The sequence below is a fragment of the Kwoniella dendrophila genome, chromosome 6 (genome assembly GCF_036810415.1).
Source record: "Kwoniella dendrophila CBS 6074 chromosome 6, complete sequence".
In the NCBI taxonomy this organism is placed as follows: Eukaryota; Fungi; Basidiomycota; class Tremellomycetes; order Tremellales; family Cryptococcaceae; genus Kwoniella; species Kwoniella dendrophila.
The window spans coordinates 903,569-931,517 of NC_089481.1; the positions used below are offsets into that span (position 1 = coordinate 903,569).

The 27,949-nt window shown below is 37.7% G+C and overlaps 11 protein-coding genes across 11 annotated transcripts; 5 read left to right on the forward strand and 6 right to left on the reverse strand.

The window, feature by feature from the left end:
- Positions 1–1,152: 1,152 nt before the first annotated feature.
- L201_004894 (uncharacterized protein) lies at positions 1,153–1,978 on the reverse strand (the record flags this gene model as incomplete). Its single annotated transcript, XM_066220631.1, has 4 exons — positions 1,153–1,241; positions 1,315–1,433; positions 1,501–1,593; positions 1,674–1,978. The coding sequence occupies 4 exons, from the start codon at positions 1,976–1,978 to the stop codon at positions 1,153–1,155; spliced, it is 606 nt and encodes a 201-aa protein (XP_066076728.1).
- Positions 1,979–3,121: 1,143 nt separating this feature from the next.
- Positions 3,122–4,830, forward strand: L201_004895 (50S ribosomal protein L4; the record flags this gene model as incomplete). Its single annotated transcript, XM_066220632.1, has 6 exons — positions 3,122–3,160; positions 3,221–3,485; positions 3,581–3,672; positions 3,753–3,851; positions 3,957–4,065; positions 4,193–4,830. 6 exons carry the CDS (start codon positions 3,122–3,124, stop codon positions 4,828–4,830), a joined length of 1,242 nt encoding a protein of 413 aa, XP_066076729.1.
- A 259-nt stretch (positions 4,831–5,089) lies between these two features.
- L201_004896 (uncharacterized protein) lies at positions 5,090–7,515 on the reverse strand (the record flags this gene model as incomplete). Its single annotated transcript, XM_066220633.1, has 9 exons — positions 5,090–5,653; positions 5,710–5,757; positions 5,810–5,861; positions 5,915–6,057; positions 6,134–6,530; positions 6,591–6,702; positions 6,767–6,879; positions 7,024–7,187; positions 7,285–7,515. The coding sequence occupies 9 exons, from the start codon at positions 7,513–7,515 to the stop codon at positions 5,090–5,092; spliced, it is 1,824 nt and encodes a 607-aa protein (XP_066076730.1).
- A 2,078-nt stretch (positions 7,516–9,593) lies between these two features.
- L201_004897 (uncharacterized protein) lies at positions 9,594–10,816 on the forward strand (the record flags this gene model as incomplete). The annotated part of the gene is made up of 2 exons (XM_066220634.1): positions 9,594–9,716; positions 9,803–10,816. The coding sequence occupies 2 exons, from the start codon at positions 9,594–9,596 to the stop codon at positions 10,814–10,816; spliced, it is 1,137 nt and encodes a 378-aa protein (XP_066076731.1).
- A 274-nt stretch (positions 10,817–11,090) lies between these two features.
- On the reverse strand, positions 11,091–13,843 carry L201_004898 (uncharacterized protein; the record flags this gene model as incomplete). The annotated part of the gene is made up of 7 exons (XM_066220635.1): positions 11,091–11,211; positions 11,268–11,385; positions 11,450–12,311; positions 12,374–12,546; positions 12,603–13,045; positions 13,277–13,677; positions 13,736–13,843. 7 exons carry the CDS (start codon positions 13,841–13,843, stop codon positions 11,091–11,093), a joined length of 2,226 nt encoding a protein of 741 aa, XP_066076732.1.
- Positions 13,844–14,390: 547 nt separating this feature from the next.
- Positions 14,391–16,498, forward strand: L201_004899 (uncharacterized protein; the record flags this gene model as incomplete). The annotated part of the gene is made up of 13 exons (XM_066220636.1): positions 14,391–14,971; positions 15,024–15,049; positions 15,108–15,133; positions 15,186–15,245; positions 15,303–15,326; positions 15,380–15,465; positions 15,524–15,581; positions 15,653–15,855; positions 15,920–15,999; positions 16,058–16,098; positions 16,161–16,279; positions 16,343–16,390; positions 16,459–16,498. The coding sequence occupies 13 exons, from the start codon at positions 14,391–14,393 to the stop codon at positions 16,496–16,498; spliced, it is 1,392 nt and encodes a 463-aa protein (XP_066076733.1).
- A 317-nt stretch (positions 16,499–16,815) lies between these two features.
- L201_004900 (uncharacterized protein) lies at positions 16,816–18,751 on the reverse strand (the record flags this gene model as incomplete). The annotated part of the gene is made up of 4 exons (XM_066220637.1): positions 16,816–16,938; positions 17,009–18,052; positions 18,158–18,513; positions 18,580–18,751. 4 exons carry the CDS (start codon positions 18,749–18,751, stop codon positions 16,816–16,818), a joined length of 1,695 nt encoding a protein of 564 aa, XP_066076734.1.
- Positions 18,752–19,073: 322 nt separating this feature from the next.
- L201_004901 (uncharacterized protein) lies at positions 19,074–21,414 on the forward strand (the record flags this gene model as incomplete). The annotated part of the gene is made up of 13 exons (XM_066220638.1): positions 19,074–19,250; positions 19,319–19,331; positions 19,402–19,415; positions 19,506–19,645; positions 19,722–19,805; positions 19,904–19,989; positions 20,085–20,194; positions 20,292–20,417; positions 20,515–20,837; positions 20,930–20,941; positions 21,011–21,083; positions 21,177–21,242; positions 21,307–21,414. The coding sequence occupies 13 exons, from the start codon at positions 19,074–19,076 to the stop codon at positions 21,412–21,414; spliced, it is 1,332 nt and encodes a 443-aa protein (XP_066076735.1).
- A 175-nt stretch (positions 21,415–21,589) lies between these two features.
- Positions 21,590–22,865, reverse strand: L201_004902 (uncharacterized protein; the record flags this gene model as incomplete). The annotated part of the gene is made up of 2 exons (XM_066220639.1): positions 21,590–22,050; positions 22,166–22,865. The coding sequence occupies 2 exons, from the start codon at positions 22,863–22,865 to the stop codon at positions 21,590–21,592; spliced, it is 1,161 nt and encodes a 386-aa protein (XP_066076736.1).
- Positions 22,866–23,367: 502 nt separating this feature from the next.
- L201_004903 (uncharacterized protein) lies at positions 23,368–24,894 on the forward strand (the record flags this gene model as incomplete). Its single annotated transcript, XM_066220640.1, has 6 exons — positions 23,368–23,505; positions 23,618–23,670; positions 23,774–23,960; positions 24,128–24,417; positions 24,566–24,659; positions 24,745–24,894. 6 exons carry the CDS (start codon positions 23,368–23,370, stop codon positions 24,892–24,894), a joined length of 912 nt encoding a protein of 303 aa, XP_066076737.1.
- Positions 24,895–25,409: 515 nt separating this feature from the next.
- Positions 25,410–26,607, reverse strand: L201_004904 (phosphoadenosine phosphosulfate reductase; the record flags this gene model as incomplete). The annotated part of the gene is made up of 4 exons (XM_066220641.1): positions 25,410–25,626; positions 25,757–26,127; positions 26,279–26,351; positions 26,459–26,607. 4 exons carry the CDS (start codon positions 26,605–26,607, stop codon positions 25,410–25,412), a joined length of 810 nt encoding a protein of 269 aa, XP_066076738.1.
- Between the last annotated feature and the right edge of the window lie 1,342 nt (positions 26,608–27,949).

Below are 27,949 nucleotides of genomic sequence, written 5' to 3' on the forward strand. Positions count from 1 at the left end.
GATGATAACCTAGTCAGCACTCGTCCTCTCTAACGTTGTCCTTGTTGATATATGTATAAGAGTATATACTCACAATCTTGCTGTCTAAAGGAAAGAGAGAGAAAAAAACCTCTAAATCAGAAATGTCGGATTTGAAAACGTCGAAATGCTCCAAAGCACCAAAGCAACAACAACGAGGAGACTAGTTGCTCTACAGAGAGTGTATAGGTAGAGAGCATTACAGGGTGCAAAACGTACAAGATGCAAAACGGGGTCATGTCAAGCAAGCATGCACATACATACAACGGCAGCAAAGCATTGAAGCATGGGTAAGGTAAGAAGACCGGTTGTGGCACTTTTTGACGCGGAACAGTCAAGCTATACAAGGGAGAGTCAGGATTGCCTTTAACTCCGACATCAGCGAATCTTATCACCGATAATCGCGTCTTATCGTTTCCACCTGTTCTGACAAATCTCTTTTTGATCACATAAAATCGCGTGTATCACATTTCTACCTCTTATATCTCGTTCACTTGCTTCCAAGGTGTACACATTATATCAATTTACAAGCCTTTAGGTCAGCTTCATTCTCGCCGTGACCGTTACCTGTCATGAATACAATAAATTGCCCCTTTGACTGGTCCAGCAAAGCATAATCTCATACATGCCGAGACGCACTTAGACTAATGGAAGAATTAGTGAAATACTCATTGGTGAAGAGAAAAGTAATCTATCGGAGAAGGATGAATATCATTGAAGTCAATAATCATTTTGCTGAGTTATATGCATTGATAATTGCTAGACTAAATTTGTTTAATATCATTCATGCCCATAAAAATAATAAATATCACAAAAAACCTCTCTATTTATCTCCTAATCCTTTCTATATACAATATACACAGATATGTGCACGATAGTAAATCATATTCGTTCCCAATGAATAATGATTAAACTCTATCAATAAATGTTCAACCTCGTTAAAGAAGGTCTTCAGGATTGTATATTTTAAAAGGATTTTTGAAGGACGGAAAAAAAGGAGAGATTATGTATTGAGGAAATCGAAACGCTGTTGAAAGCGTATATAATGAAAAGTGTTAATTCTATAATTTACAACAACAAATAAAATAAATGAAGAAATGCCATTGTCCTTTGATGGTTAAGAAGATATCATATTTAGTAATATCTTTGATAACCGACTGGCCATCCATAAGCACCAACTGGAGAAGCTGATCCACCAATTGCTGCACCGGATGAAGCGTCACCTGATGATTGAAGGAACATACGTATCTTAGCAAGTATTTCAAGATATAAAACGAACCAGTGAAAGCCACTCACCACCATCACCAGCGTTACCTGATGCAATGTTCAAGGCATCCAAGTTACCAGCAGCAGCGGCATTATCGTAATACCATCTACCATTTTGGTAATATGGTCCAGCGTTGTTGTTTTGGTTACTAGATAATGATGCGCTTTAGCTGGATGGCTATATGCTGATAATAACATCAAACATTGTTTACTCACATGTTACCACCGTTAGTGTTACCACCAACACCGGAATAAGCACTACCACCGTTTGAAGTAGTGACGACTGGTTGACCGTTAACGTAGGAGACACTATCATGGTTTGACGAGATAATCTCATTAGCTTTTACTCCGATACTCGCATGAAGAGTAAGTGAAAGACATAAACTCACGTAGTAGCTCCAGTACCACCTAAAGCAGTACCTGAAGTAGCTTTACCACCATCACCTGCATTACCTGAAGCTACACCTAAAATATCATCACCACCTGCTAAACCACCATTACCATTACCTTGAGCAGAATTTTTTTCAGCTAAAGATCCACCGATAGCAGAACCACCTGCACCAGTATAAGCTGAACCACCATCTCTAATCATTAAGTTATTATTTTCGGTATTTTGTTGAGCTACAGGAGCAGCAGAAACAAAAATAGCTGAAGCTGAAATAGCGTAAAGAGCAAAGGTGATTGTAGTTCTCATTTTGTTTATATTTGTTGTGTTGTTAAAAAGATAAAATCAAGAAAAGAAAGTTTTGGTTTTGTTTAAATGAATGTAATGAGCTTTATTTGATAAATTAGCTTAAAGAAGTGTAATTATTTGTTTGTTTGATTGTTTGGGTTGGTTCTTTACAAAAGAAAAATAAAATAAAAAGCTTTGTCAAAAGGCTGGGAACTTGAAAAAAATTGTGATATCTAAATGAAGAAAATACTGAAAATTGGGCAAAAATGAAGAGAAAACAAGCGAAATGAATTTGTGAATGAAGAAGAGAAAAAAAAAGTGGAAATATGATTATACCTCAAGAGGTTTATATACCTTTTTTTCTTGATTATGCATCCACTTGTTTAGCTCGATATTCATGATCGGTAAACATAAACTACTATATAGTCGATTATTCCTCTCTAACCACAGTAAGGGTTTATTGCTAAATCAGCTAGACTAGTTTAGTTTCATAAAACCAACTCAATTCAATGTAAATATGCGTATTCAGTAATTTGTTTATCAATTCCAAAATTCAATTCAGTAGAAAATAAATTTGTTCGAGACAAGGCTTACTTTCACTTCATCTTTCCTGTATTGTACGCTGCCATATCTAGTGAGATTCAGACATAGTCATCATGCTTATTCATGTTCAATATATACCTTGACAATCGCTCTTATGTTTGATATGATGATGGTAAAGTTCGTTGAAGATGAACTTGATCGGCGAGCCATATAGTTTGAAAGACGACCCCACTTTCTTTTTACCGAACGCTCCATAGGAAGATATATCGGGTTGCTTCAGGAAAGCATTTGTCAATCATACCGGTGATTCTGCTTGTTGTTTTTACAGTCTGTAATCGCATTGGACAAGTAGCATTAAAACACATGAAATAGATAAATGTCTTTCATGCATTTTACGAAACACCTAAAATATACAGAGCATAACGTAAGCTAGATTGAACTGGCGGACAACGCCGCCAGTTCAGGTCTTCACTGCCTGGCCCTCGCTACTCGACGAATTCACGGAAAAGTTGGTTTTCGTCTCATGCTAGACTTGATTGAACATGATCTTAATATCTTGCTACCATTGAAATTACATCCAAACATATAGACAAGGATAAAGAGTCAAGTGAGACAGACAAGATGAAATCCGCTGCTAGATTAATACCTACATTATCTCAAGTAAGTCAATATATTCGGGTTTTCCATGGTATTTCGGAAGTAGCTGAATCTTTCTCATAGCCATTGAGATCCTCTGCACGACCTATATCACGTACTTTACTATCTAGATGTGTATTAGCTGGACCAAGTACATCATCACCTAGATTATATGCTACTACTTCAAGTATACCACCATCACAACAAACAACAACATCAAACTTACAAGAAGCAGTAGACGCTGATTTAGTAGGATTAGATGAAAATGATATTCCATCAAATATCAATTTCGAGGAATTATCTGAAGAAGCTGATGAAAGTATAAATAATGCTTTAGGTTATGGAGAAGGTAAGTCTAAAAATACTATTTTCTTGGGTTAGCATATCATTTTCCATATTGTATAGATAGCTTACCTTACCCAAAAAAAAAAAACATGATAATAGAATTCTCATCTATTCCTAAATCGCGATTCGATCCAATCTTATTACCAATTTCATCTTTAGCTTCTTCTACACCTACATTACCTTCAGAATCTGTAAGTCCATTTGCCTTCTTGCGTATAATGGCTTTCGTATATTTTGTTACTGATCTTAAGAATTTGCCTACATTATATAGGATCTCGTCGTATCTTTACCACCGGAAATTTTCGCTCAACCTATAAGAAGAGATATTTTACATAGATGTGTTGTTTGGTATTTATCACTTTTGAGATCTGTAAGTTACTTTCTGAAGCTGATGATACTCAAAGACGAGGAATATGGATCTAAGTAGGATTAGTGTGATTTACGTGGTACCAAATCTGATGTTGTTTATATGTAGGGAACAAAAACAACTAAATCAAGATCAACAGTAAACTATTCAGGTAGAAAACTTAGACCACAAAAAGGTACAGGTAGAGCGAGAGTGGGTGATGCATCAAGTGGAACAAGTGAGTGGGACCACTTCTCCCTTCTTCTGTTAAACCAATTACAGTAACCAAAATTTGAACATTGTATTGAGAAGGGTTGTTATCCCTTTTTGAGAATGAGCTAAATAATCTCTTAAACGTATTATAGGAAGAGGAGGTGCACCAATTCATCCAATTTTCGCTAAAGATTGGTCACAAGATTTACCTAGAAAAGTTAGAGCTTTAGGATTAAAAATTGCATTATCATCAAAATTGAATTCAGGTTTATTAAGAATTGTTAAAGATTTAAATGAAGGTGAATGGAAAGGTACAAATGAAGCTTCAAGAGCATTATCAAATCAAGTCATTTCAACATCAACAATCAAATCTGATTCTAATATTGAAAATCAAATTGATTTAGAACCAATTATCAAATCTTCCGCCGTTAAAGAAGAACAAGAACAAGGTCAAGAACCAATATCAGTAGAAAAAAATGAAGGAGAAGAAGAATTACAAGTAATAAATAGATTTGGAAATTCAAAAGATTTATCAATTTTATTTTTATATTCACCTTATAAATTACATGATGAAGGATTAAATAATTTCAAAAGAATAACAAAAAATTTAAAAGGTATAGAAATATTATCAATTGAAGATGTACAAGTTTATCATATTTTAAAATATAAATGGTTAATTATGGAAGGTGAATCAATCGATTTCTTAACTGGTACACCAGAAAGTTTAGAAACTGAATTAGAAATTTTACCTGAACAATTGACCGAGGAAGAATCTAAATTATCTGCTTAGATGGTTTAGTCATCATGGACGAGATTGATGCGAAGATGATGATTGAGTCCTGGTCGTCATATATTCAAGGTCTGATCAAAGTACATAGATGATGAGTACATAAATGTAGCTTCATAATGCTAGGAAATTATCATGTACAGTGGATAGATTAGACGAAACGTAAATCTCCTAATTATGCATCTATTATGACATTATAGAAACCGTAAAATAACCAAATCAACGCGGAACCCATCTGTGACTAATACCATTAATTATATCTCTACTTCTTTGGAGTAACCTCGCCAGACTTCAAATCTACATCATCATGTTCAACGCCTTCATAGTCACCAAATACATCCTCTTCGTCATTTTCCTCTTTATGCACATTTCGTTCCTCAAATGGATTCTTCTGCTGTTGCTGATGATGGTCTATTCTCCGATCATGATGATCTTCACCTTCATGTAAATCTTCTTCTTCATCACCTAATAAACCTCTTCTTTCACCTGTGCCACCTCTTAGTCCTCCAACACCTTTACCTTTTTTCTCCTTTTTCTCTTCATCGTCTCGATCAAGATCACGATCGGAATCATCATCTGATACACTACCGACTTCCCATAAAACATCTCTAGGTTCTCCTCCTTCACCACCATCCGATAATGCATCTATATCATCTTGATCATATTTCTTTTTAGGTGTTCCTCCGGCAGCAGATTCAGGATCGGTTATTCCTGACTGTGTTCTGGCGTGTGATCGAGGTCTCAATCTCATTGAATCTGATGGTTGAGCTGATACTGTATATGGATCAGGTGCAGCCTTCGCTGATGATTTGAGTGATAGTAGCACCTATAAGGATATAGTATCAGCCAGAGGTAATAGCTGAATCCGAACTGCTAACTCACTACTCCTGATATCAAAACACCAATGGAGATGAATACAGTTACCAGTACCTAGAAAAGTATGTTAGCTTGCAGTCCAGAAGGTTCTATCTCTTCAGCTTACCCATCGAGCATATTGACCCGTTTCGTTATAGAAGATAAGCGAGTTGATGAACCTAATTGGATGCCATGTAAGCTGGTCCCCGTTAAAGGTCAACTTTCTGCTCACCCGAACACGGTATATCCAGCATAAAACAAGGGCACCACCACAACGGTGTCTGCGCACTTCAACGCTCTATCCAGACAAACGATCTGTAAAACGGCCGTTATAATCACAAGAAGCAGCGTTATAAGAGCTGAGGGATGAACGAGCTATGCCATGGAATATGAATCAGCCCTAACCCCTGTAAAGGCATAAAAGTTCAAGTCTCCGTATGGGCTCACTTACAGGATGTCCTGGTAATCCGAACAACTTTACAGCAGATTTTGTAAAGACCAAACATAATCCAGCCAAACTACCTCCTGTGACAGCCCATCCTATACCTTGTAGCCAAATCAATCTAGCATCATCAGTTCTAGCAAAAGATACCTCTAACCTCCTTACAGCAGCTGATTCTACACGTTTGATAGAGTTGGATATCTTTTTGAAGAAGCCCACAATAGCATTAGGTGATTTCGGTCGAGAAGTAGGTAACTCTAAGGTTGGAGAGGGCAAAGGAGAAAATGATGCTCTAGAAGCTTGAAGAGAAGCGAAAAGTGATGATACGAGGAATGTTGATGCTGTGAACAGTACAATAAATAAGAAATATGCTAGCCAAGAAGCTCTGGTCCATAGCGAATTTAGCCTGTGAAAAAGTTAGCATGACGAGCTCATGTCATGTCAACAGGCAGGCGAGAAGACTAACCTTTCCACATCTATACTTTGCGTGAGACCGTGATTTATACTGGAAAATATGATGATCAAGATGACTCCAAGTATGATAATGATAGTACCGTGGATGTCGGTGGGTGTTACAGCTAAAAGGTGTATCATCGATATCAGCTTTCTGGGCCTGTGTGGATAGACGGGAAGACGGCTTACGAGTCCCTACTAGCCAGTGAGCAAAAAGAAAGTTGAATACTAAAGAAGAAGATCCTAGAGGTGCTACCCAGTCAGGCCGCAGATATCTTAAAGCTAGGGGTGATCCGACTGTACTGCAATATTAGCTTCAAATGTCGTAGAGTTTCTCCACCAAGAAGCTAACTTACACACTTGAGAAGCTCTAAACAAACCATGTCGGGCAACAGTCAGGGGTTAGCAAAGAGCTGACCAAGTCACATAGCCAGTGATAAACTCACATATACATCCCCATACCACTTAACCATAATATTCTCATCCATTCTTTCTTTCTTTGTCTTTTCGGTATACCTTGTTGCCTTACATGATCCAGCTTCGTCAAGTTCAGTCCTAAAGCATTAAATAGTGATGCTACCAATACTATGAGGAGCCCTATAAGCGTATTCTATTTTAATAATTTGGGATATAAAACATATAAGCTTCAGGAGATATCATATTGGAATATCGTGATTTGCGATGTTCACAGTTTATAATCAACTTACTAAAACATAACTTCCTTCCGAAGAATTCGATATACTACCTAAATCAGGATCTGATATAGTTGAATTATCAAAAACATCAAAAGGACTTGTTCCATTCGGATAATCAAATTCTATTCCATTATTTATATCTCCTCCGATATTATCTGATAAAGAAGTTGAAACTACATCTAATAATGTTGATGTTACTGATATTATATCGTCTAATGTAGGTGTTGCTGTTATCCCTTCCATTATATGAGCATCAGTATTCGAATCTATCTTCTTCTTATAAGATCCTGAGGCCTTGATATCGTAAATCAGAAATAGCCAACCGTATGGAAAGATGAAAATATTTTATCGTTGTTGAAGCAGTATCCAAGAGAGGAATGACAAAATGAAGATGACCGCCGGGTCCGGTAACAACAACTACTAGACTACGTTGACGCTTCTTCCTCAATTAAGGCACGGTTGTATAGTACTTGGTTCAAGTGGCAATTGCTATATCTTTGATAGTCATCTATATCATTGGGAGGTTCACTTTGCAGGCTGATATTAGTAGATTGTTGCTTAACATACTGTCTCTGTGGAGAGCATGGCGCTGGTGATAAGGATATGAGAGAGAACATAAACAGGTATAGCTCTTTAGTGGAATTTTCGGTCAAGAAATTCATCTTCTCGCCATTGAAGGGAATGATGATGCCTAACTGATGATGCCTGATATCTTACCTTTATCTAACCGACTATAGCCCGGCATTAAGAGAACCTTCGCGCTTATTCAGATTATATGTGGTATGCGAGACACCAGAATACCAATCCAGCGAAATTTGGAATCTAATTTTGTCAAACACAACCTAAAAGCTCCATTCAGAAATCACTCTTTTCGGATTTCCATCGGCCTCTCTGTTCTACTTATCGACTATTGACCTGGATAGAACGGGGATATTTTGTATAACAAAATGAAGGAAGGGGAACTCAATACCACAAGAGAAGCAATGACTGCTACTTACATGCCGGTTAAACTGTAAAATCACTACTCAAACTGCAGACGGTTTTCGGACTTGCGCGAATATGAAGTAGAGTGTAATCATAATGGATTTTGTAAGGATTTTGTGCTTCTTTTTGGGTTTGTAGGAGGATGTGGGAATGCCAACTAGGCAAAGCACAATGCAAGTCAAGTTGCCAGGAATCCATATATAAACTTCTGTGTGTATATAGAATATATTCTCGGCCGTATCTGACGTACATACTAGTATATCTGACGGTTCGATTGATTTTAGAAAGCCAAGAAGAACAGGGGAGAGAATAAGGGGATTCTTCTCAGCCCTGGCTTTTGGTTTTATTAGAGACATGGTAACTTGTTCGCACTCTTAACATTCCGGGCTGATCATTCTTCGGTACTACGGCATGTCGATCTTCTGTGGTTGAGAATATGCATGTGATTTATACTACAGGCGTACATCAAGTAGCTGTGAGCCTTCTCTTGAAGCCAGTTCCTTTCACTCATTCCTTTTTATGCTCTGAGAGGGGGTACCTTTTATCTTCAATGTGTATAACGTGTATGCTTTGTTCCTGCAAAGAAAGTGGGTACATACTTCTATAAATATCGGAACCGATCAAGTATCATCAATCCCGCTGGATACTGCCAAGACAATAATCAATTGAACGGGAGAACGAGGGTGTAGAGTATTTCTGTGAGGACTTTACTCACTATATTTGACCGGATCTTACAGGACCAACTTTAAATGAGAAGTCGTACATGTGTCTGTCATGGCGTGGAAAGATATAACGCAATTGAGGCGAAAAGAAGAGTTGCAATACCCTTAAAAGATAATTCTTTAGTCAGGTCCCATATCATAGTTAGTTATGCTACACATATAGAAATATCCCTTGTTTAAAACTTGAAACGTCAGATCTCTTGATTTTCACGTAACATATTATAAGATATATAACATCAGTTGGGACACAGAAGAAGCAAGAATATCAACATACATACAACATGTGAGAATTTACATAAATCAATAACGTGATGGAAACTAACTTTATTGGTTTTAGGAACTGGTTTTGTACTGTATCTTCGAGGCCATGTATGCGTACTCTATAAAAAGGAGTGCGCATGACGTCCTGTAATTCCTCACAAAATGGGACTAAGTGGAGACCCCTATGAACTGGTCCACAAAGAATCTTATATATAGATATACAGCTGAATAAGATTGTATACTTGCATGCTATATAGCTGAATCCCCTTCATCTCGCACTTAAAGTTATCAACACACATCTCGCCAATATCCATTCAAGTACTCTGACCGTTATTGTTTTCTCGTTACGCAAAGATGCTATCAGATCTACCATGCGCCCAACATCCTGTAGATATTCAACAGCGGCAGAATCATAATGCCGACGAAAAATATATGTACAGCTTTCTCCCAAATGAATTTGATCAATTCTCCACTCCAGTAAGTCACTACTGATTCCATGTAAAGTATTTCCTCTTGAAAGTATTGTGTTCAGCTTCTAATTTTATCTTTTGTTCGTCTTGCAGTCGATAGTTAGATGGAAACGTTCCCTCCATTCTAGTCAAATCGAAATACAGTGTGGTATTTCTAGCCTACCTATTCCAACCTATCCTTCGTCAAATATAACAGATAATACGCAACGGACGGACCTATATCCTCCCTCTTTACTAGGCTTATCGAATTTACCTTCTCCGGTGACATTCCCCATATCAACCATCATCACAAATAATGCAGAAGAAGAAGAAGAAGCAGAAGATCTATTTGAACATTCATCTTTTTTGTCTTCATTTCCTTCTACTAGAAGACCTTCGATCACAGAATATCCAGTTTCCCCGCAACTTCGTCCAATTACTCTTTTAGATGAACATGTTGATCCATATCATTTGGAACACTATGTAGAGACCGATGTCGACTTTATTATGGATATAGAAATAGATGATGAATCGGAAGCATCTTTTGGTACAGATACTGTTGAAATAGGATCTGAAGAATTCTCTTTCGCTCAATATGAACATGCAGGATCAATATCTACTCATTCAGGAAGAGAAGAAGATGTATCGCAGTGGTACGGAAGTAGGAGAAGTCTATCACTAGATTCATCTTTCAGTTCACCTGATTTAGACGAACTGATCATTACACCCTTTTCCGATATTTCAATTTTACCCAGAAATCAAATTGACATGATAGATTGGGAGGATGGTTATGCAAGTGATCTGGATCATCAGCTATACTCAACATCAACATCATGCTCATCAAGTCAATCAAGCTCGTTCGATAGTACTGCTTATCCCATACAAGATGACTGTATAGGTCTGGGTATCAACTTCGGTACGAATGATTCCCCGTACACCCAACTTTCGCGGCCCACCACCGATGTGTCACCTTTGATAGACAGAGGGAAATCAACAAACTGGTCATTATTTACTATCAACTCACTCACATCAGAAGAGACCCGAATAGAAGATCCTGTGGTCATCGATTCGACCCCACAGTTAGCTCCCTCACCAATTTCCTACAGTGGATCTCTGAGGAGGTGGTAGACATTGAAACGAACACCTTTTGTATTCTGACAGATGTAAAACCATAAACATGATGTAGCTATATCATTTGTAAAAATGAAAGTTGTTGTACAGAAATACTAGATCTACATTAAAGGATGTCTAAGTGTATGTATGATATGAGTAAAAATGCTTTACTATGACAGGATTACATAATAATAAGGTGACGATGTAATTACAGCTGGAAGTATGATTGGCTATAAGGGAACACAATCAATGACCGATAAATCTTGTCAAACACACACCCTTCGTCTCCTTATTGACGATTATGAGCAATCATTAAGGGTCCACTGACTTTCTCTTTCTGCCCAAAATAATCACACAGAACTCGTCTAGCTAGATTGTGTTCAACATCATGTAAAGAGCGATCGTTTCTCCTGAGACGAGCTGTGATTAGCCTCGGATCTGCAGGAGATAACGTTCAAGCACTCACGGAACAGAAAAAGTTTGTCCATTGATAGTGACACCGTTTACCAAGGTAGGAATCCCTTCATAAACAAAAGTTTGTTCGCGATACACAGGAGGTCTCCGACCAGTTCTTGTGCAAAACGCTAAAACATACTTACTTTCAGTTGCTGTGCTACAGCCCATCATCATCATCATCAGCTTACTTACCTGCAAGCTTACCTTTCCAGTCGATCTCTTGGATGAGAGCAAGCTGGGAGGCTGCTGGGGCCTTGTGGGAAAGTGCCTTAGTATCGGTGACATGTTGACCGGGAATGAAGGGTACTGCCTTGGCGGAAAGGGGTGGAGCCAGAGTATCCTTAAGCCACTCCATGAATCCAATAACATTCAAATCGAGTGCTTTCTGGCAAACAGCATTTTGAGCTTCTTCCGGATATGTATGAGTACACGCTTCTTGGTAGAGCTGAACATTGGGAGTAATTCCAACAGTAAGAGTAGAACCGAATCCTGCATGAAATAATGTCGTCAGCTGAACTGGCCTATCCCATGAGGTATGGTTTGACTCGCTACCGGTGAAAGGATCCCAATTAGGAGCGAAAGAGATAAGACTGGTCATGTTGTTGCTTTTTTGTCCGATCGTTTTGTGGAAAGCAGCCATAATCTTCTGGAACGGTGTTTCTCTATGTTCCTCTCCATGGGTGGGGTTCGAGCTGCTATCATCGAGCTGTGTTGAAGAACTAAAGGCTGGATCAATGTCGATCTCATCGATCTTGATTTCATAACTCTCGTTGTCATTTTCAGCCATGTGAATGTTGTGATGAGTACCGTCTGTGGCTGTATTTGAATCATCCTGATGCCTCGGATACAGAGATTCGAATTGACTCAAGGTAAAAGGTTGATGATTCACATCGTTCTCGTGGTTGACGGGGGTTGGAGGATTGGGTTGGGCGGGAACTGCCTCTCCCTTCCTGTGGTCACTATGGGGAGCAACATGGACTCCATTTGGAGCGAGAAGCCAGGCGACAGCGTTGTCACTGATACACTTAACCAAAGTGGTATTGGTAGCATCGGCCTATGATGACATCAGTGATCAATTAAAGCTGGACCATTGAGGAGGTGTGATGCACGACTGACTTTCAATTTTCTCGGCTCCCCTACCCAGCGTTTAGTACCGCCTAAAGCTTCTACCGCAGCCACATAGTTTTTCCTGTACTGATTTTCAGGTAAAGTGTAAAAGAGAGGATGATGGGTAATGGTGGGATGAGTAAGAGGAAGAGCTATCGTGAGCTGAGCTAACCAGAATGTACCTAGAAAAGAAATATTAGCATCTATGTAAGCCTAAATCTCAAGAGGTGTAACATACTGTCATCTTCTTCTACGGAGGGAATCTTCTCATAATCCCACTTTACTACAGGTTGTAATTCAGGTTTAAGTGAGTGAATCATCGAATTCCATACCCTTGCGGGATGTTCGATAGCCAAAGGAGGTAAATCGGGGTCGAGCGAAACGGTATGGGGTCCAATGTTCACTTTGTCCTCCTCGTTTTCAACTCTTGATAAATGGATTGGCGGTTGTGTGCAATATGGTTCTTTCACCATTGGAATATCACACCCTGCTTGGGTAACGACGATAGTTGTTGATCCATTTGGGTCATTTTGAATATTACCTATAACACCATGTCCAGACTCTTGACCTCCCATAACACTTCTACCGTACTCGTTTCGTGATCTTGCTTCACTCAAACCATCACTCAAACCATCAAGTCGAAGACGTTCGGCTGAACGATTCGAGTGTCGTTTATCATTCCTGTCAAGACTCGTAGATGTGCTGAGCACCGATTGTTCTCTGTTGTATGAAGAGGCCGGAGCAGCGCTGATAGAGTTCCTTTACTTTCGTGTGTAGGTAGAGGATTGAGCTTGATCTTGATTCAAAACATGGCTGTCTTCTAGAACGACTGTCTTGTCTTGAAGCAAATGCGGAAGCCTTGAGATGTCTCGATATCGCCAATCTTCTGAATATTGCTGTTGAAACGCATACGTGAGAACGTCATTTACTTCTTGCGCAGATGGAGGTGGGTTCTTTTCATCTTCTGGAGAAGGAAGAACATCCATACAGGGGTGTACGGGCTGTTTTGAAAGCAGACTGCCTTCGCCCTTCTGCTCTTCCTTCTCTTCCATTGTATCTTCGCCAGCATTGTCATCTTCTAACAAGGCTTTGAAGTCATTAGCAGCTTGTCTATTCTCGTTCAAATCATGGCCAATAATTTCACTTCCGATAGGACCAGTAATACTCTTCCCTTCTACCTTTTTTTCCTCTCTCTGTGAATCTTCCCTGTAATAGTCTGTAGCTCTCTTGCGAGGCGGAAATCGGCTGTATCGTCCTCCTTTTTTGCTGAAAGCCACAGTCGGGCCAGCAGGTGTTTGCGAAAGGTTAGGAGGCTGTGCCACCATGTTCTTTAGATAGCTCTATGATCGACTGCCCCTTTCGATAACTCACTTTTTTGCATCCTCCTTCTGACCCATTGAGGTATGCCTGTCGAATTTGAAGTGATGAAGGTGTATCACTAGCTTGAAAGGCAGGATCTTCAAGTGATTGTTTAGTCATCTTCTCCTTGTGTACGCCTTCAATGCAGTAGTACAGGATACAGGTGTAGCTAACGATATTGTAGAGAGGAAAGTGGGATGTTTAAATCGTAACTTGAAGAACAAAGATGAAGATACGTACTTGTTGACTACATACACTTTCTCTACCTGTCCGAGAGTGGACCAAGAAAGTGGAGGTTGCACAGACACCCACGAACGGACTCCAACGTAATTCCGGGTGGCAAATTGCGGAAATTGCCGTTTAGCTGGATGCAATGTGGAGGTCATACCAGAAACATTGGGTTTACGTCAACTCATGTGTGTATGTTTAGTATGTCAACCATCAAATATTAAGATCAAGTTATCGTATCCTTGTCAACCTTTATCCAGCTCACTCAACTCTCGTCCTTTCTTCCTAATCTCAAACCGATGTAGCTCTTTTCGATACCCAGCTCTCGTACTTTACGACAAGCGATAGAAGAGTGCTTATACTCTTTGCTTCTTCATACCCGATTTACTGCAACTATCTTGTCGATCGTCTTGACCGAAACTTCACTTACATACACATCATGTCAGCTATAGAGGTGCAGCCGGCTCCAAGAAGGAGGTCAGCTCGTATATCCGCCGCTTCAGCACTGGCTCACGAACAGGCAACCGCTCATGCAGAAACGCAACAAGATATTAAACCTTCTCCACCTAAAAAACAAAAGACAAGAGCTCGTAAATCAGCTGTTGTCTCCGATAAAACCTCAGAGAACGTAACTCAAAGTACAGATCTTCAAACTAACGGTCAAGTTCGAAATCTCAGTGCAGCAGTGAATGCAGAACAGGATGACACACCTCCTGTGAATCCATTAGCAGAGATGCAGCCCGTTAAGATCCAAAAGAAGAGGGGTCGACCAAGTAAAACGGCTGTAAAAGGTGATTCTTCAGCTTATTCACCAACTAATACTATCGTCAAATCAGAAGGTACATCCAATGGTTCCCTAGCTTTACCTGCAACCGAGATTATACCTGTTGCAGGACCAAGTCAAACGGATACAGCTGCCAAGAATGGAGCTGGAAAACAAAAAACTTCCGCGAAAGGTAAAGCTAAAGTGGAGAAGGCTGTAGACCCGAAGAAAGCTAGAATGGCGAGATTACGAGAGAAGTGAGTTTCATCGAGCATGATCATCAGATCAAGCTAATAATTCTGGATATAGGTGTCCTAAGACTATCTTGGATAGGTGTAAGTTATTATTTCTCTGTTGGTTTAAAGCCATCTTCGATAGCTGACTTTTTCTCAGATAAACGAGCGGTCTCACAGCGAATGGTAGGTTCATCAGATCATATGGTATCGCTCCAGCTGATCCATGAGGTTGTAGTTTATGATTGAACGTGAGCGTCTCGGTGAAGGGTATTCACAATATGAGCAGTTCAAGGTCGTAAGTTGTTATGCTCGTTTCACGCTAGTTATTTCTGATTAACCCCCGTATATCTAGCTTGGATCCACAGGCAACGTATATGTAAGACATTCGTTGGAGCTGGAAAAGCGTGATAGCTAAACCAGGAATCTTAGACCGTTGAGGTTGGTCGTGTACCTCGCTGTGATTGTCCCGATAATTTGAAAGGTAATAAGCCTTGTAAACATATAATTTTCGTATTGTGAGTACTGCTATCAAAATCAGCTTACCATATCTGGGTGACTGATGCTTGTTCATAGCATAAAAGTACTGAAAGTACCCGATGATGCCTCGACCTGGTATCAAATGTCACTGACAGTGAGTATTTCGCTTTTTGCTACGGCGTACGCCTATATTCTACGGACAGTGCCGACATCAACATTCTTTAGGCAGAAGAGGTCGAAGCTGTCTTTGCCAGCTCACCTCCCATTCCCAATGGGTCAGTTACAGTAGATGTCAAAGTTCATAAAGCTTTCTTGCATGCTACCGGTAGAGGAGGGGAAGACGAGGAAGTTGTCGTAGGTATCGATAAGGAGGTCAAAGATGCTTCAGAAGGAAAGAGAATGGATGCTCTGGGAGAAGATTGTCCAGTGTAAGTAGCAACCATTCAGCCGTCTATCTGAACTCAATAAGCTGAATTTCATTTCCGATCACAGTTGTTATGACGAAATGACCCAAGAAGATATTGATGGTAAGAAGTTGACTTATGATGAAACTGATACCGGTTGTGGTAAACGTAAGTTATCTGAGGCATCGGTGGTCAACTTTATCATTGACGTTGACGTGTCTTATAGCGCTTCACTCGCAATGTTTCGAAATGTGGGCCAAAACTGCGGTAAGCTAATCCTTCGTCTCAACTGTGAGATGTAATCGGTTAGCTGATACGAACTACCAAAGAAACTCAAAGGTAATGATGTTACTTGTGTATGGTGTCGGTCACCTTGGTCTACTGAACATGGTGGACAAGGTGCAGGAAACGGAAAAGCTGGCGGTCCACAATACACCTCCGGCGGCTAGTAAGTTCAGGAATACTCAAAGGGAATCTGTTGAACGAAGAAGCGCTGATGTCATCATCCTAGTCTCAATATGGCGGCTGAAGCTGGTATGTCTCGACAGCGCGACGTCAGGTGAGCGTTCTAACCCAACTGAATCAATACGTTCAGTGACGTAAACTATTGACTAACAATGGCTGTAGCACCTATCATTGGGGTAATCGCTACAGATGGTCAGATTAGACATCTTTCAAAAGCTGTGGCTAGAATCGTTCTATCCAGCAATAATGGTAATCCAACGTATCGAGTCAATTGGACAGACTCTTTTGGGTATTTTGCGATTTTATCCTGTATAATCAACGCGTGAATTGACTAAGGTGAATGTGCCTATAATGAAGAAGATAATGAAATAATGACATGAGATTTGACTATATATTTTGAACTACATACTTCTTGTTGATGATCATAAAAAATTACATGTATTGTATATAATCGATGCTGGGTATATTTAGCGTAAGCAAGATCGGTACTATAATTCGATATCGTTATGATATTCGCTATTACTGATTTTTTACATGTCGAGCCATTTCTTCCCATTTGTTCATAGCTGAAATGATCAATACCCTTTCATTTATGGATATTGTCATTGCCATATATTGATATTTGTCTTCAGGTTTCAGCGACTATGCAGAGAATGCGAAATTAGTCAGATATGACTATGTTCCATTCAGAGAGGCACTACATAAAACTTACATCCCTTAAATCAAACAATTGGTCTTGAGTAAATTCGTGTTTATGCATCTTACTTAATCTTGTTTGCAACAATTCCCTAATTCTCCTTATGACTGGCGATTTGATTTTGTTATTCGAAGTCCTTGGTGTTTTACCGGTATTCTGATTACTATCACTATCGATTTGTAACCAGATATCCTGTATCTCCCTTATCTCCTTTACCAGGAGACCTCTTATCTTGTTTGAATTTGTATCGATTTCTGAAATTGCGTTCTTTTCAAGATATTCAAATAATACTGACAAGCAAAGGATGTTTATTGATAATCTTCCAGATTGATCTAAATTCAATAATTTTTGATTTTTTTCATTTTGTCCGCATATAAGATCATCCTCGCCATCTTCTTCATGTTTCTCCTCATCCTCTTTATTCATTTTATCTATTTCAATATTTTCTGCCACTTCATTAATGATTTCCCATATCTTATCCATCTTATTCTCAGGATATCCAATATTCAAGTCCTCTAAATCCCATATTAAACCATCACCTGTAAATTCATCTAAAATAAATCCCCATTCAACTAATAATTTTGAATCACTCAAATTATCACCATATGAATTAAAAATTTCTACTTTTTCTTTTTCTTTTATACCTTTTTCGTTATTATCTTGAAGTAATCTTAAAGGACTTTCCAACCTTAACTCTACCGTATCATCATCTTCATCACTTTCAATTCTTTCTATATCCTTTTGATCTAAATGTAATAATCTATATGCGATACCATTATTATCATTAACTATATCGTGTTCTTGACATGTTTTTAATGATCCACATAAATGACAAACGAAATCATCTGAAGATAATGATGTATTTCCATTACCTATTGAATGATTAAGTATATCTGCAAAAGGACATAATCCAATTAAATGATATAAATCAATCATAAATGCTCTTGTTGAAATTAATGAAAAACAATAATAGAATGCTACTATAGGTGATCGTTCGGAATGTGTTGATGTTGGGGGAAGATGTGAAGCGTAATTTGAATAGAATTTTTGAAGGTTAGACTGTATAAGATTCAAGATAAATGAAGAATATTATAATTGTGTTTAAATATCAGTATCTTTTTTTGAGAATTTATCGATAGATAGGAGGGCAGAAATATAACGTACTAATCCTAATCCTTCATTTTCTCTTAATTTCAATTCCCTCTCACATTCAGTACCTTTTAACCATTTATAACCTTTTTCACCATCTATACCACCTATTTCAAATATATTCCAAAATATAGGTAATCCAATAATGACTCTTGGCAAAGATTGTAAATATCCATAAAATTTTGATTTTTTGTTTAATCCGAATTCATGTAATAAGCATAAAGTTAAATGTAATATTGGATTCACTCCGATAGATTTTTCTTCATCAGACAGATGTATAGTCGTTTCAGCTGCTGATGGAACTGGAAATGGTAGTGGTGGTAAAGATGACGTGCGATGAGATAAGATTGATGTTTTAGGTATAGAGCAGACTATTTATCGTAAGATGTGTTAGAGATCCTTACAGCTGCTTGGGTTGTGTAGAACAGCTTACTCACTCAAATCACCCAGCTTCATATTAGTTCCAGCATCCAGTCTCCATCCACTACCATCTTCCATATCTACTATATCTAATCCTTCATCCCGTATAATACCTTGTTCATCTAACCAACGCTGTAGGATTTCCTTCGAAGGAGCACCTGAATCAGGCAATAACCCGTGACTTAACATATCCCGACAAACATCCTCTTTTGATTAGAACAGTTTGAGCTGGTAATTCATCGAAATGGGCATCAAGAAAGATATCATAATCAATATATACGATCTATCACAGGCTTTCGATAGCTTTTGCTTTTTTGACTTTTCATGCTATCGATATCGGATAAACCCTCTTCAGCTATCAAATCTATTTATCCGAAAACAGCCTTGCATTTGATAACCGGTGAACATGATGTCAAACTGAAGATTCAGCTAACTTTTTCAAGATCAACAATCTCAACTACCGTCTTCTCAATCACACTCTCCTGAGATACGGTGCTCTCAGCTAGACAGAATGAGTTTATTGAAAATCAGTATACGGCGCGCTGGAATATCACATTCAACAAAACCCCGGGTTATTTTCCGGTCATTCTCATCACCAGTTACAAATGTAGATGAGCGTCCTTTGGCTGGAATCAAGGTGGTGGATCTGACAAGGGTTTTAGCGGGTCCATTCGCTACTATGATGCTGGTTAGTGATCAGCAGCGAGATCTATGGATGTCATGCGGCACTGACATCTGTGCTCTCTCGCGTTATAGTCAGATTTAGGAGGTATGTTGTGTAAACTGTTGCTCCAAATAGGTTCCTATGACATCAAGCTAATCTTGTTCGACTCGCTTAGCCGATGTGATCAAGGTAAGTTTCGTTTTCAGGTTTTTTAACTTTACTTGAACTCACTACTCCATGTCTATGTCACGAAAAGTATAGCTGACCCATTGTTAACAGATAGAAACTCCAAAACATGGCGATGACACAAGATCATGGTTACCACCATCAGCAAAATTACCTACTAAAGATGAATACCCTAGACCTGATTTACCTCCCGAATCAGCTTACTTTTTGCAAGCAAATAGGAATAAAAGATCGCAAGTTCAATCTTCTAAACAGCACTGTCATTATTAAGCACTGATCTTCAGGAGCTAATCATTCAATGTTTGACAGTTTAACGCTGAATCTGAAATCGGAAAAGGGGAAAGAAATCATACACAAATTAGTCAAAGAAGCTGACGTTCTGGTTGAGAATTAGTAAGCTCAATGATCATGCTATTGTATCCTCAAGAGATATAATTCACAGAATGGTGGTTTTATCTCATGCTAATATCAAGATCTGACGATTTCTATAGCGTGCCCGGCAAGCTGAAACAATTCGGTTTATCGTATGAACAAGTTCAAATTATAAATCCTAAACTGATATATTGCTCAATCACCGGTAAGTTACTTGTCAATCAATCGCTTTATGCTCGAGTAATGTAAGAAGAGTATTTTTATTGATTTACGAGCCTACTGAATTGGCTGTCTATATAGGATACGGATCAACAGGACCGTATGCTAAATTCCCAGGATATGATGTGGTTATAGAGGCTGAGGCTGGTTTGATGCATATCACTGGTGAAAAGGGTGGACAACCTGTGAAAGTAAGTTTGCTCCTCTCCTTCCACTCATCTTCCTACGTTAACATCATCACTTGAGCTGTGAGCTGGCAGAAACTAAATGACATCTCTTCACATTTAGGTTGGCGTGGCAGTGACAGATATTTTAACTGGGCATTATGCGCAATCTGGAGTATTAGCTGCATTGTTGAAAAGAGGTAAAACAGGTAAAGGATCAAGAGTTGAAGTTAGTTTATTTGAGAGTCAAGTAAGTAGTACGATCATCGCCTTCTTCTGTTACCTATGGTGGACTGGAACTTATGATGTACACCGCATTATTCACCAATCTCGATATATCGTTTCAGATCGCATCATTAGCGAATATAGGATCAAATTATCTGATAGCAGGTAAAGAAGCTACAAGATGGGGTACTTCACATCCATCGATCGTACCATATCAAGTCTTTCCAACGAAAGATTCTTTTATAATGTTATCTGCAGGAAATGATATTCAATTTAAGATACTTTGCTCAGAGGAAATATTAAACAGACCTGATTGGATATCCAATCCGAAATTTAATAAGAACTCACAGAGAGTTGAAAATAGATTAGAGTTAGTAAAACTGATTGAGGAAACCCTCAAGGAGAATACCACGGAATTTTGGTGTGAGAAATTTAAAGGGAAAGGGTAAGTTTCGACTTGACACTCTCCTTTTCATTTTTATCTCAACGAAATAAATGGAAGATGATACTGATTAGTCAAAATCTCTGTATTTGTAGATTTCCTTTTGCGTAAGTCATACTAGATCTTCATATACCGTCAAAAATGCTTACGTGCTTTAATTTTCCATATAATTTCAGGCCCATCAACAACATAGCTCAGACTTTCGCTCATCCTCAGTCGATAGCTAGAGAAGTAGTGGAGGAAGTAGAAGTGAGTATCGTTATGTTCTTGTTGCCCTCACTTCGTTTGCTTTATTCAGGTATTGCAGGGGCTCTTAAACAAGCTGACATTTACCATATATAGCATCCACGAGCTGGTAAGATCAAATTAGCAGCCGCTGCTACTTCTTACGATGGACAAAAGCCAAAGGTAAGTGGATTCACTATCAGTGGGGCGATAAAGGAAGTTAATATTGACGATTTCTTATTACTAGCTTTATCGCCCGCCACCTTATTTAGGTCAACATACCGATGAGATACTGGAAGAATTAGGCTACGAGCCAACGGAGGTGATACAGATGAGGGAAGACGGTGTTATATGAGGTAGCCATGTCTCTAGCATAATAGTGATTATGTGTTTTGGTTTCATGTAAATGTTGTATAGAAATTACACCTTGTGAACATGCATATCAATACAGATCTTGTTATCACAACGATATTTATCTAGAAAGTCCGTTCTGAGCGAGAAATATATATCTCTCTGTCTAACACCTTTTATCAAGTTTTTACGCCACCATCAGAAGAATCAACTTCTTCCATTAATTGTTTTTCTCTATTCCATTTATGTAAATTACCTTTACCTACATTATAATTATAATAATTTTCAGTAGCATATTTAACTATACCTTTTCTAAAAGTTATATTTATTCTACCTTTAGCTTTACTTCTTTTTGGTATAGAATGTTGCCATTCATGTTGAGTTTTACCTTTCATTAAAATCATATCACCATCTTCTAAATTAAATTTTTCTGTATTAACTGATTTACCAGTTTTTGGATGATTTTTATAATTTACATGTCTTAATAAAAAATCTCGGGAATAACCTAAAGTTAAACTTGCTATGGTCGGATTTAAACCTAGAAAACTTTCTGAATCTGAATGATATGAAATTGAATCTTCTCCAGTTGAATAATAATTGACCAAACAAAAATTAAATTGAGAATTTGTAACTTGTTCAACTATTGAGTGGGTGGGAGGGAAAAATTAAAACAATTCCGTGGATCAGCGGTTAATTCTAAATTACGTATTAAAAGAGAGAGGGATAATTAGTTATAGAGTATGATTCATACTCACCTTTTCTCATTAATCTTTCTAAAATCTCAGGTATAGCTCTAGGTTTACATTTTTGATAACCTGACCAAGGTGTTTGAGTTGAATCTTTTCCAAAAACTGTTGTAAATCTAGGTGTATTTATATCTATACCTCTAACTTTATATTTTACTCTATACCAAGGTAAATTATCTAATAAAAAATCCATAATTTTCTTACTTGATAAATTTTTATCTATAAAATTTTTATAATATACTAAATCTAAATCCGTTATTGGATTATATATAACTTTTGGATTTAAATTAAAATGTATAGGTTTTAATTCATCATTTATAGGTGGTATAACTATAGGATGATTGTAATCCTTAGTAGGTGGTTTATGATACGGATGATCAATTCCACTTGGTGGCCACGGTTCAACTAAATCATCATCAGTGGATTTGGTATCTATAGCTTTGGCTTTACCCTTATCTATTATCGAAATAGATTTTAATTCTTCCTCTTCCTGCTCCTGCTTTGAGACCTCATCTTCATCGTCATCTTCAAGTATGATCGGTTTATCTTCTTTACCGATTCCTGAGACATGGTCAGATTTCACTTTACGTGGAGATCTTATCGTAGAGTCATTTTTCGGTTTCAGGAATCCAGCCAAACTAGCTTGTCGCTTTGACGGTAGAGTGACAGTATTGGTGGAGGATGAAGTGAGATCAAAAGAACGCTTCATGATTAGCTGGTGAAAGGCGGCTGCGCGAAATGTAAGGATCAAGTAACAAATTGTTCAAGCAAGAGCTATTGGATAGAAAGGTGACCTCGATTAATCTGTAATACTACTCCTAATCTATAAACATGTAAACAAACGATGAAAAGTAATGTTCCAAATCGCGTCTCTTTCATATGTTAATGGTAAAATATTAATCTGTGAACCTCAAAAATATGTCGTCATTTTGATATTTCTTTTCTCGATCGTTTTCATACTCTGTGATCGTCCGGAATATCCGGATTAGGTTTTAACCGGCAGTTTTGCCGCGTATTACGTAAAGATATCTTGACCCACGTGTTGAAAAGTGGAGAAGCGTAAAATAAAAGTTGAAAGTTGAAGCTTTCATACAGAAATTGTTTTCGCTTTCGCATGTCTTATATACCAGCACTGGAAAGAATGGAATATATCTTCAGCGAAACTACTGAAATTTGAACCAACTTACACAGAAGATCACGACAAGAAGAAAATGCCAAGAAACGAAAGAACTTTGGAAGCTGTATCGGCTGCTCAAGCATCTACATCACGTTCTACAACGAACTCAAAGAGGAAGAACGTAACTAGAGATGATGAAGATGATAGTGGGTCTGATTCAGGTAGTGATGTTGTGAGTTTGAGTTTTGAAGAGAGCTTCAATCTTTGCTACCTTTGAAGACTTTGGTATAGAATCTCTACAGGAATTTGGCTAATCACGTATTTTTTTTTTATCTCAATATCAGTCTATGATCAACGTTGATTTTGATTTTTACAACTTTAATCCTGATGTTGATCAGTAAGTGAATTGATCATCTGAAAGATTCGTCCTTAACGGGAATGTTCTAGAAATGTTGATGACAACGACATATACTGATAGACTTTATTTCCTGCTATCATAGAATCGCTATAAAACGATTACTGAGACAAACTTTATCACATGATGATGAATTGATTGATGTACATCCATTAGCAGATTTGATACTTTCCGAAGGTAACAGATTAGGTGCAGGAAGTAGTATAAAGACAGATGGTGAAGAAAGTGATCCATGGGGCTTGGTCGGTGTAGTTGATATTAGAGAGAATATGGTGAGTTTGAAAGGACTATCTCAACTTGAATATATAGACCATCAGCTTGGAGCTATTGTTATCTGAATAATCTCACTCGCGACATGCCTGAAATGTATTTCAATCAGATCTCATACACATATAGAACAGATATTCAAAGCTAATAATCCTCGATCTTGGTACGACAGAACAACCCGGCATTCTCACCATTCTTAAAATATCTAACATCAACATTACCTTCAATATCACCTTTAAGATTACTGTTAGACCCACCATCAACTCCTGCACATGCATCAAAAACAGGTTTAATATTTAGTTTAAGAATGTTAAATTTACCTTTACCTTTAATTCCACATTTATATAGAATGTTATTATCTGAATTACAACCTCAAGGTTTTACAGATTTTATTTTATGGGGTAGAGGTTATAGATTAGAAGGTGATGAAGAAGGTATGGGTTTAGATTTAAATGATCAAAAGTGAGTATTCCATGATTATGAGAATCTCCATAATTATCAATTTTTCATCACTCAAGATCTCAATAATCGTATTATCGATTTGCCAGCATTCCTATTGTACAAGGTTGATTACCATTACTTATACCGCCCGATTCTTGATTATGTATAGCTCAAAGAAAAGTAAAAAGAAAAGTGGTAATGCTGTTGTACCTTTAACAGCAGGTACTTTCACTTATCATCCAGAAGAAGAATTTATTGATAATGTGAGTCATAGCCTGCATCTTCTGGTTTATGAGATATACATTAAAAGAGATATCTGCTGATAGGATGAAATTTCCTCTTATATAGGTCGCTACTCATGTGCATACATACCCATTTAAAACTGCGCCTAAACGTGATGAAGATGCCTTTGGTGTGGAACAATTTGGTAGATTAGTTTTGATATCAAATGATAAACTTTCAGGTGCTGTCGAAGCTATGCAAGCTGCTTGTCAATAGAGGTCATCTATTCCAACTACATTTTCCATGATGGTAACGGAAGATCGTATAAGAAGATGACATAGTACTAGGTCTTAAAATCCCTTCATAGCGCATATGTCATTTGTAGAGCATCCATTAATGATTTCATATCTCATGATGCATTGTATTTCTGTACAGTTGTCCAGCAACGTACATCCATGACAGTGACTGGAAGATAAGGTGCAAATTTTCCTGGCTTCTTGCCTATTTTGGGGTTAAACAAGATTGCTTGATACTACAACAAGACTGGAGAATGGTTAAAATGACAGGACATGCTATCATTATGTGCAAATGGCAATGTGAAGTATACATATGGTACAATCCGGAATTCATTGATTATACTAAACTGCCCCAGTTTCAGGAATTGACTTAACCTGAATACTGATCTTCTTCAATCCGGTAAGATATGTATCATAAGCTGAAGAATATTATCACTTTGATTCAATCCTATAATCGACAGAGATTGAACACAAAACGATTCCATATGATACAGATCATTTGGATTCCGCCTCTTTAGCTTTTTGTTCAAATTTCTTCTTCATTTCAAAGTAATTTGTATGTAAACCACATTCAGTTTTTGATTTACCTTGCCATCTACCACTTCTTTCTCCTGCATCATTATTAACTGAATTTGGATCTGGTGGTGCAGTCGAATGTACATCACCAATTGATTTATAACCTTGATCTAAAAGTGGATTGTACGGTACGTTTCTGCGATTGAGTTTAGGACATAAATGTTAGCAAAGTCAATCACGAAACGATAGTAGACGATCGATGTATTACAATAGATATACTGATATTCTACCATGTAGGATTTTACTAGGACCTTTTATAAACTCACTCTTTATCGATATATTCTTTAACTTGTTTAAAATTCCAATTAATCAAAGGATTAACTTTAATTAAACCTCTTTCATCAATTTCTAAAACTTTTAATGATGATCTATCTGAACCTTGTGATTTTCTTCTACCTGTTATAATTGCTTTTACACCTAATTCTTTATATGCTCTAGCAGCAGGTTCAACTTTAACTAAATAATCATATGAAGATTCATCTGTTTCCCATAATTTTTTACCATATTTATTTGAAAATTCTTCTGTTGTTGATACTCCAGGTGGTGTATATACGTGCATTTCAGCTAAATAATTCTCTGAAGCTGTTTTGGATAATTGAACGGTCTCTGGGAAATGATGTAAAGTATCTAAAAATATCTATAATATTGGGATTTATATCAGTATCAAATTTATGCATAACTTCTTTCATAAGATCAGGGATGCAAATAAAATATAACTGGTGTTCGGGAGGCTTCTATATGGGATGCTGGAAAGACCAGTCGAGAAACTAAATATCAACGCAACTCACCAAAGGTACTAAATGTATCTCTTCCCTTTCCTGCGATATCTTTGATATCATATCTAAAGCTGCTGTACCTGTTCTACAGTATTGAGAGCGAACACACATTCAATCAGCATAAAGGGTTGTCTTCAGTAGGGCCGTTTTTGCGATAAATGTAACGTATTGATGGATGAATTGATTACTCACAATCCGAAAGCAGTGGTTTGGTATAAACCATCCAAATTATCAATAGCCCATTTTAAGATATCTTGGGGTGATTTATCTTCTAATTCGATATTGAATTTTTCGATTTGTTCTGGGGTGTACTGAGGTGTGAGTATTTCGTTATCTGACATTGTAAGCGATATTGTAGGTAATAAGGTAATGATGATATTGAATGTTCTTCAATTTTGATTTATAATGCGATTATTGTCTTGTAGAAAGTAATACTAGGTAGATCTGCTTCCCACTGGAGTTGCTTCTGATGATACCTATATATCCTTTATAGGTATTCTGGATTAGTCGTGATCAGTTAATCTTAGCCTCGTCTATTATCAGATCAATATTGATAGATACATTTGCTGAATAATATCAATTTTATCGTTAATATATTGCATGAGGTATGATGATTCATAAGAAATTCCAACTTTTTATCTTTTTAATAATACGAGTAAATAATTCCAGATTAGCAGCTAGAATGAGGTGATTTACGTGATCCGATTTGGGAATTGTAGTACCACGTGGTCTACACGGGTTCAGCCATGAAAATTAAACTTGCCCGGGAGTTTAGTTGTAACATGTTTGCTGAGTGAGACTTGTTAAAGTAGGAACGTATGAAGTACTAGTAGATCTTTCAATGTGCGTGAAGTAAGAGAGTGGTATCTGTCTGAGTGATTGATAGCATTGTATATATCTATCAGGGTCAAGATGTTTGCAGGTGGTAGAAAGGAAGCGTGAGTAGGTAACTCGTCCAGGTATACAGAAAGGTCACGTAAACTCCGTTGTATCATTAATGGGTCTCTCATCACGCGATAAAGACTGTTCGTAATTGAGCAACGCATGATGTGTCTACTGTACCGGCAGGAAAACAAAGCATTCCCGAGCGATCACAAGTGGAACTTCCAAAGAGGTGAGCGCAACATGATTGAGAAATGAAATACCGATTAACCTTTTATGCTAAAGAGGAGGCGTGATGTTTGATGTGATGAAGATCCTTCATTTATAATCGTTTTAGGCACTTTAGATTCATTCGCGAAGCTGGAGGTTTCAATCGCGCATCGAGGGGTCAGTCAGCATAGTTGAACATCATTTGGTAACCAACAGACATCATTAGCATTCATCTATTGTCAGACCATTTGAAACGTACATCCATCTCCCAGTTCATGCTAACCCAAATACGCGTCAAATAAGTTAGCTGTAACGCGAGCCTGATAAGGTTTAGGATAAGTCGGAACCATGGAAATCTCGTAAGTGAAGAATAACCCTTAAATATTCTTGTAGAGGAATTCCTGATGTGACATATCATTTTTTGATTTTTCACCTTTTATTAGTCGCGACTGTTCTTTTTTATCTTTCTTTCTTTTCACCCAAGTTTTTATCTTTTCTCTCTTTTACGCGTTGGTATCTAACCCTTACTTATTACCGATATCTAGGAATCACATAATGTAAATCTTTATTCATCTCCCTTGATTATCTTCA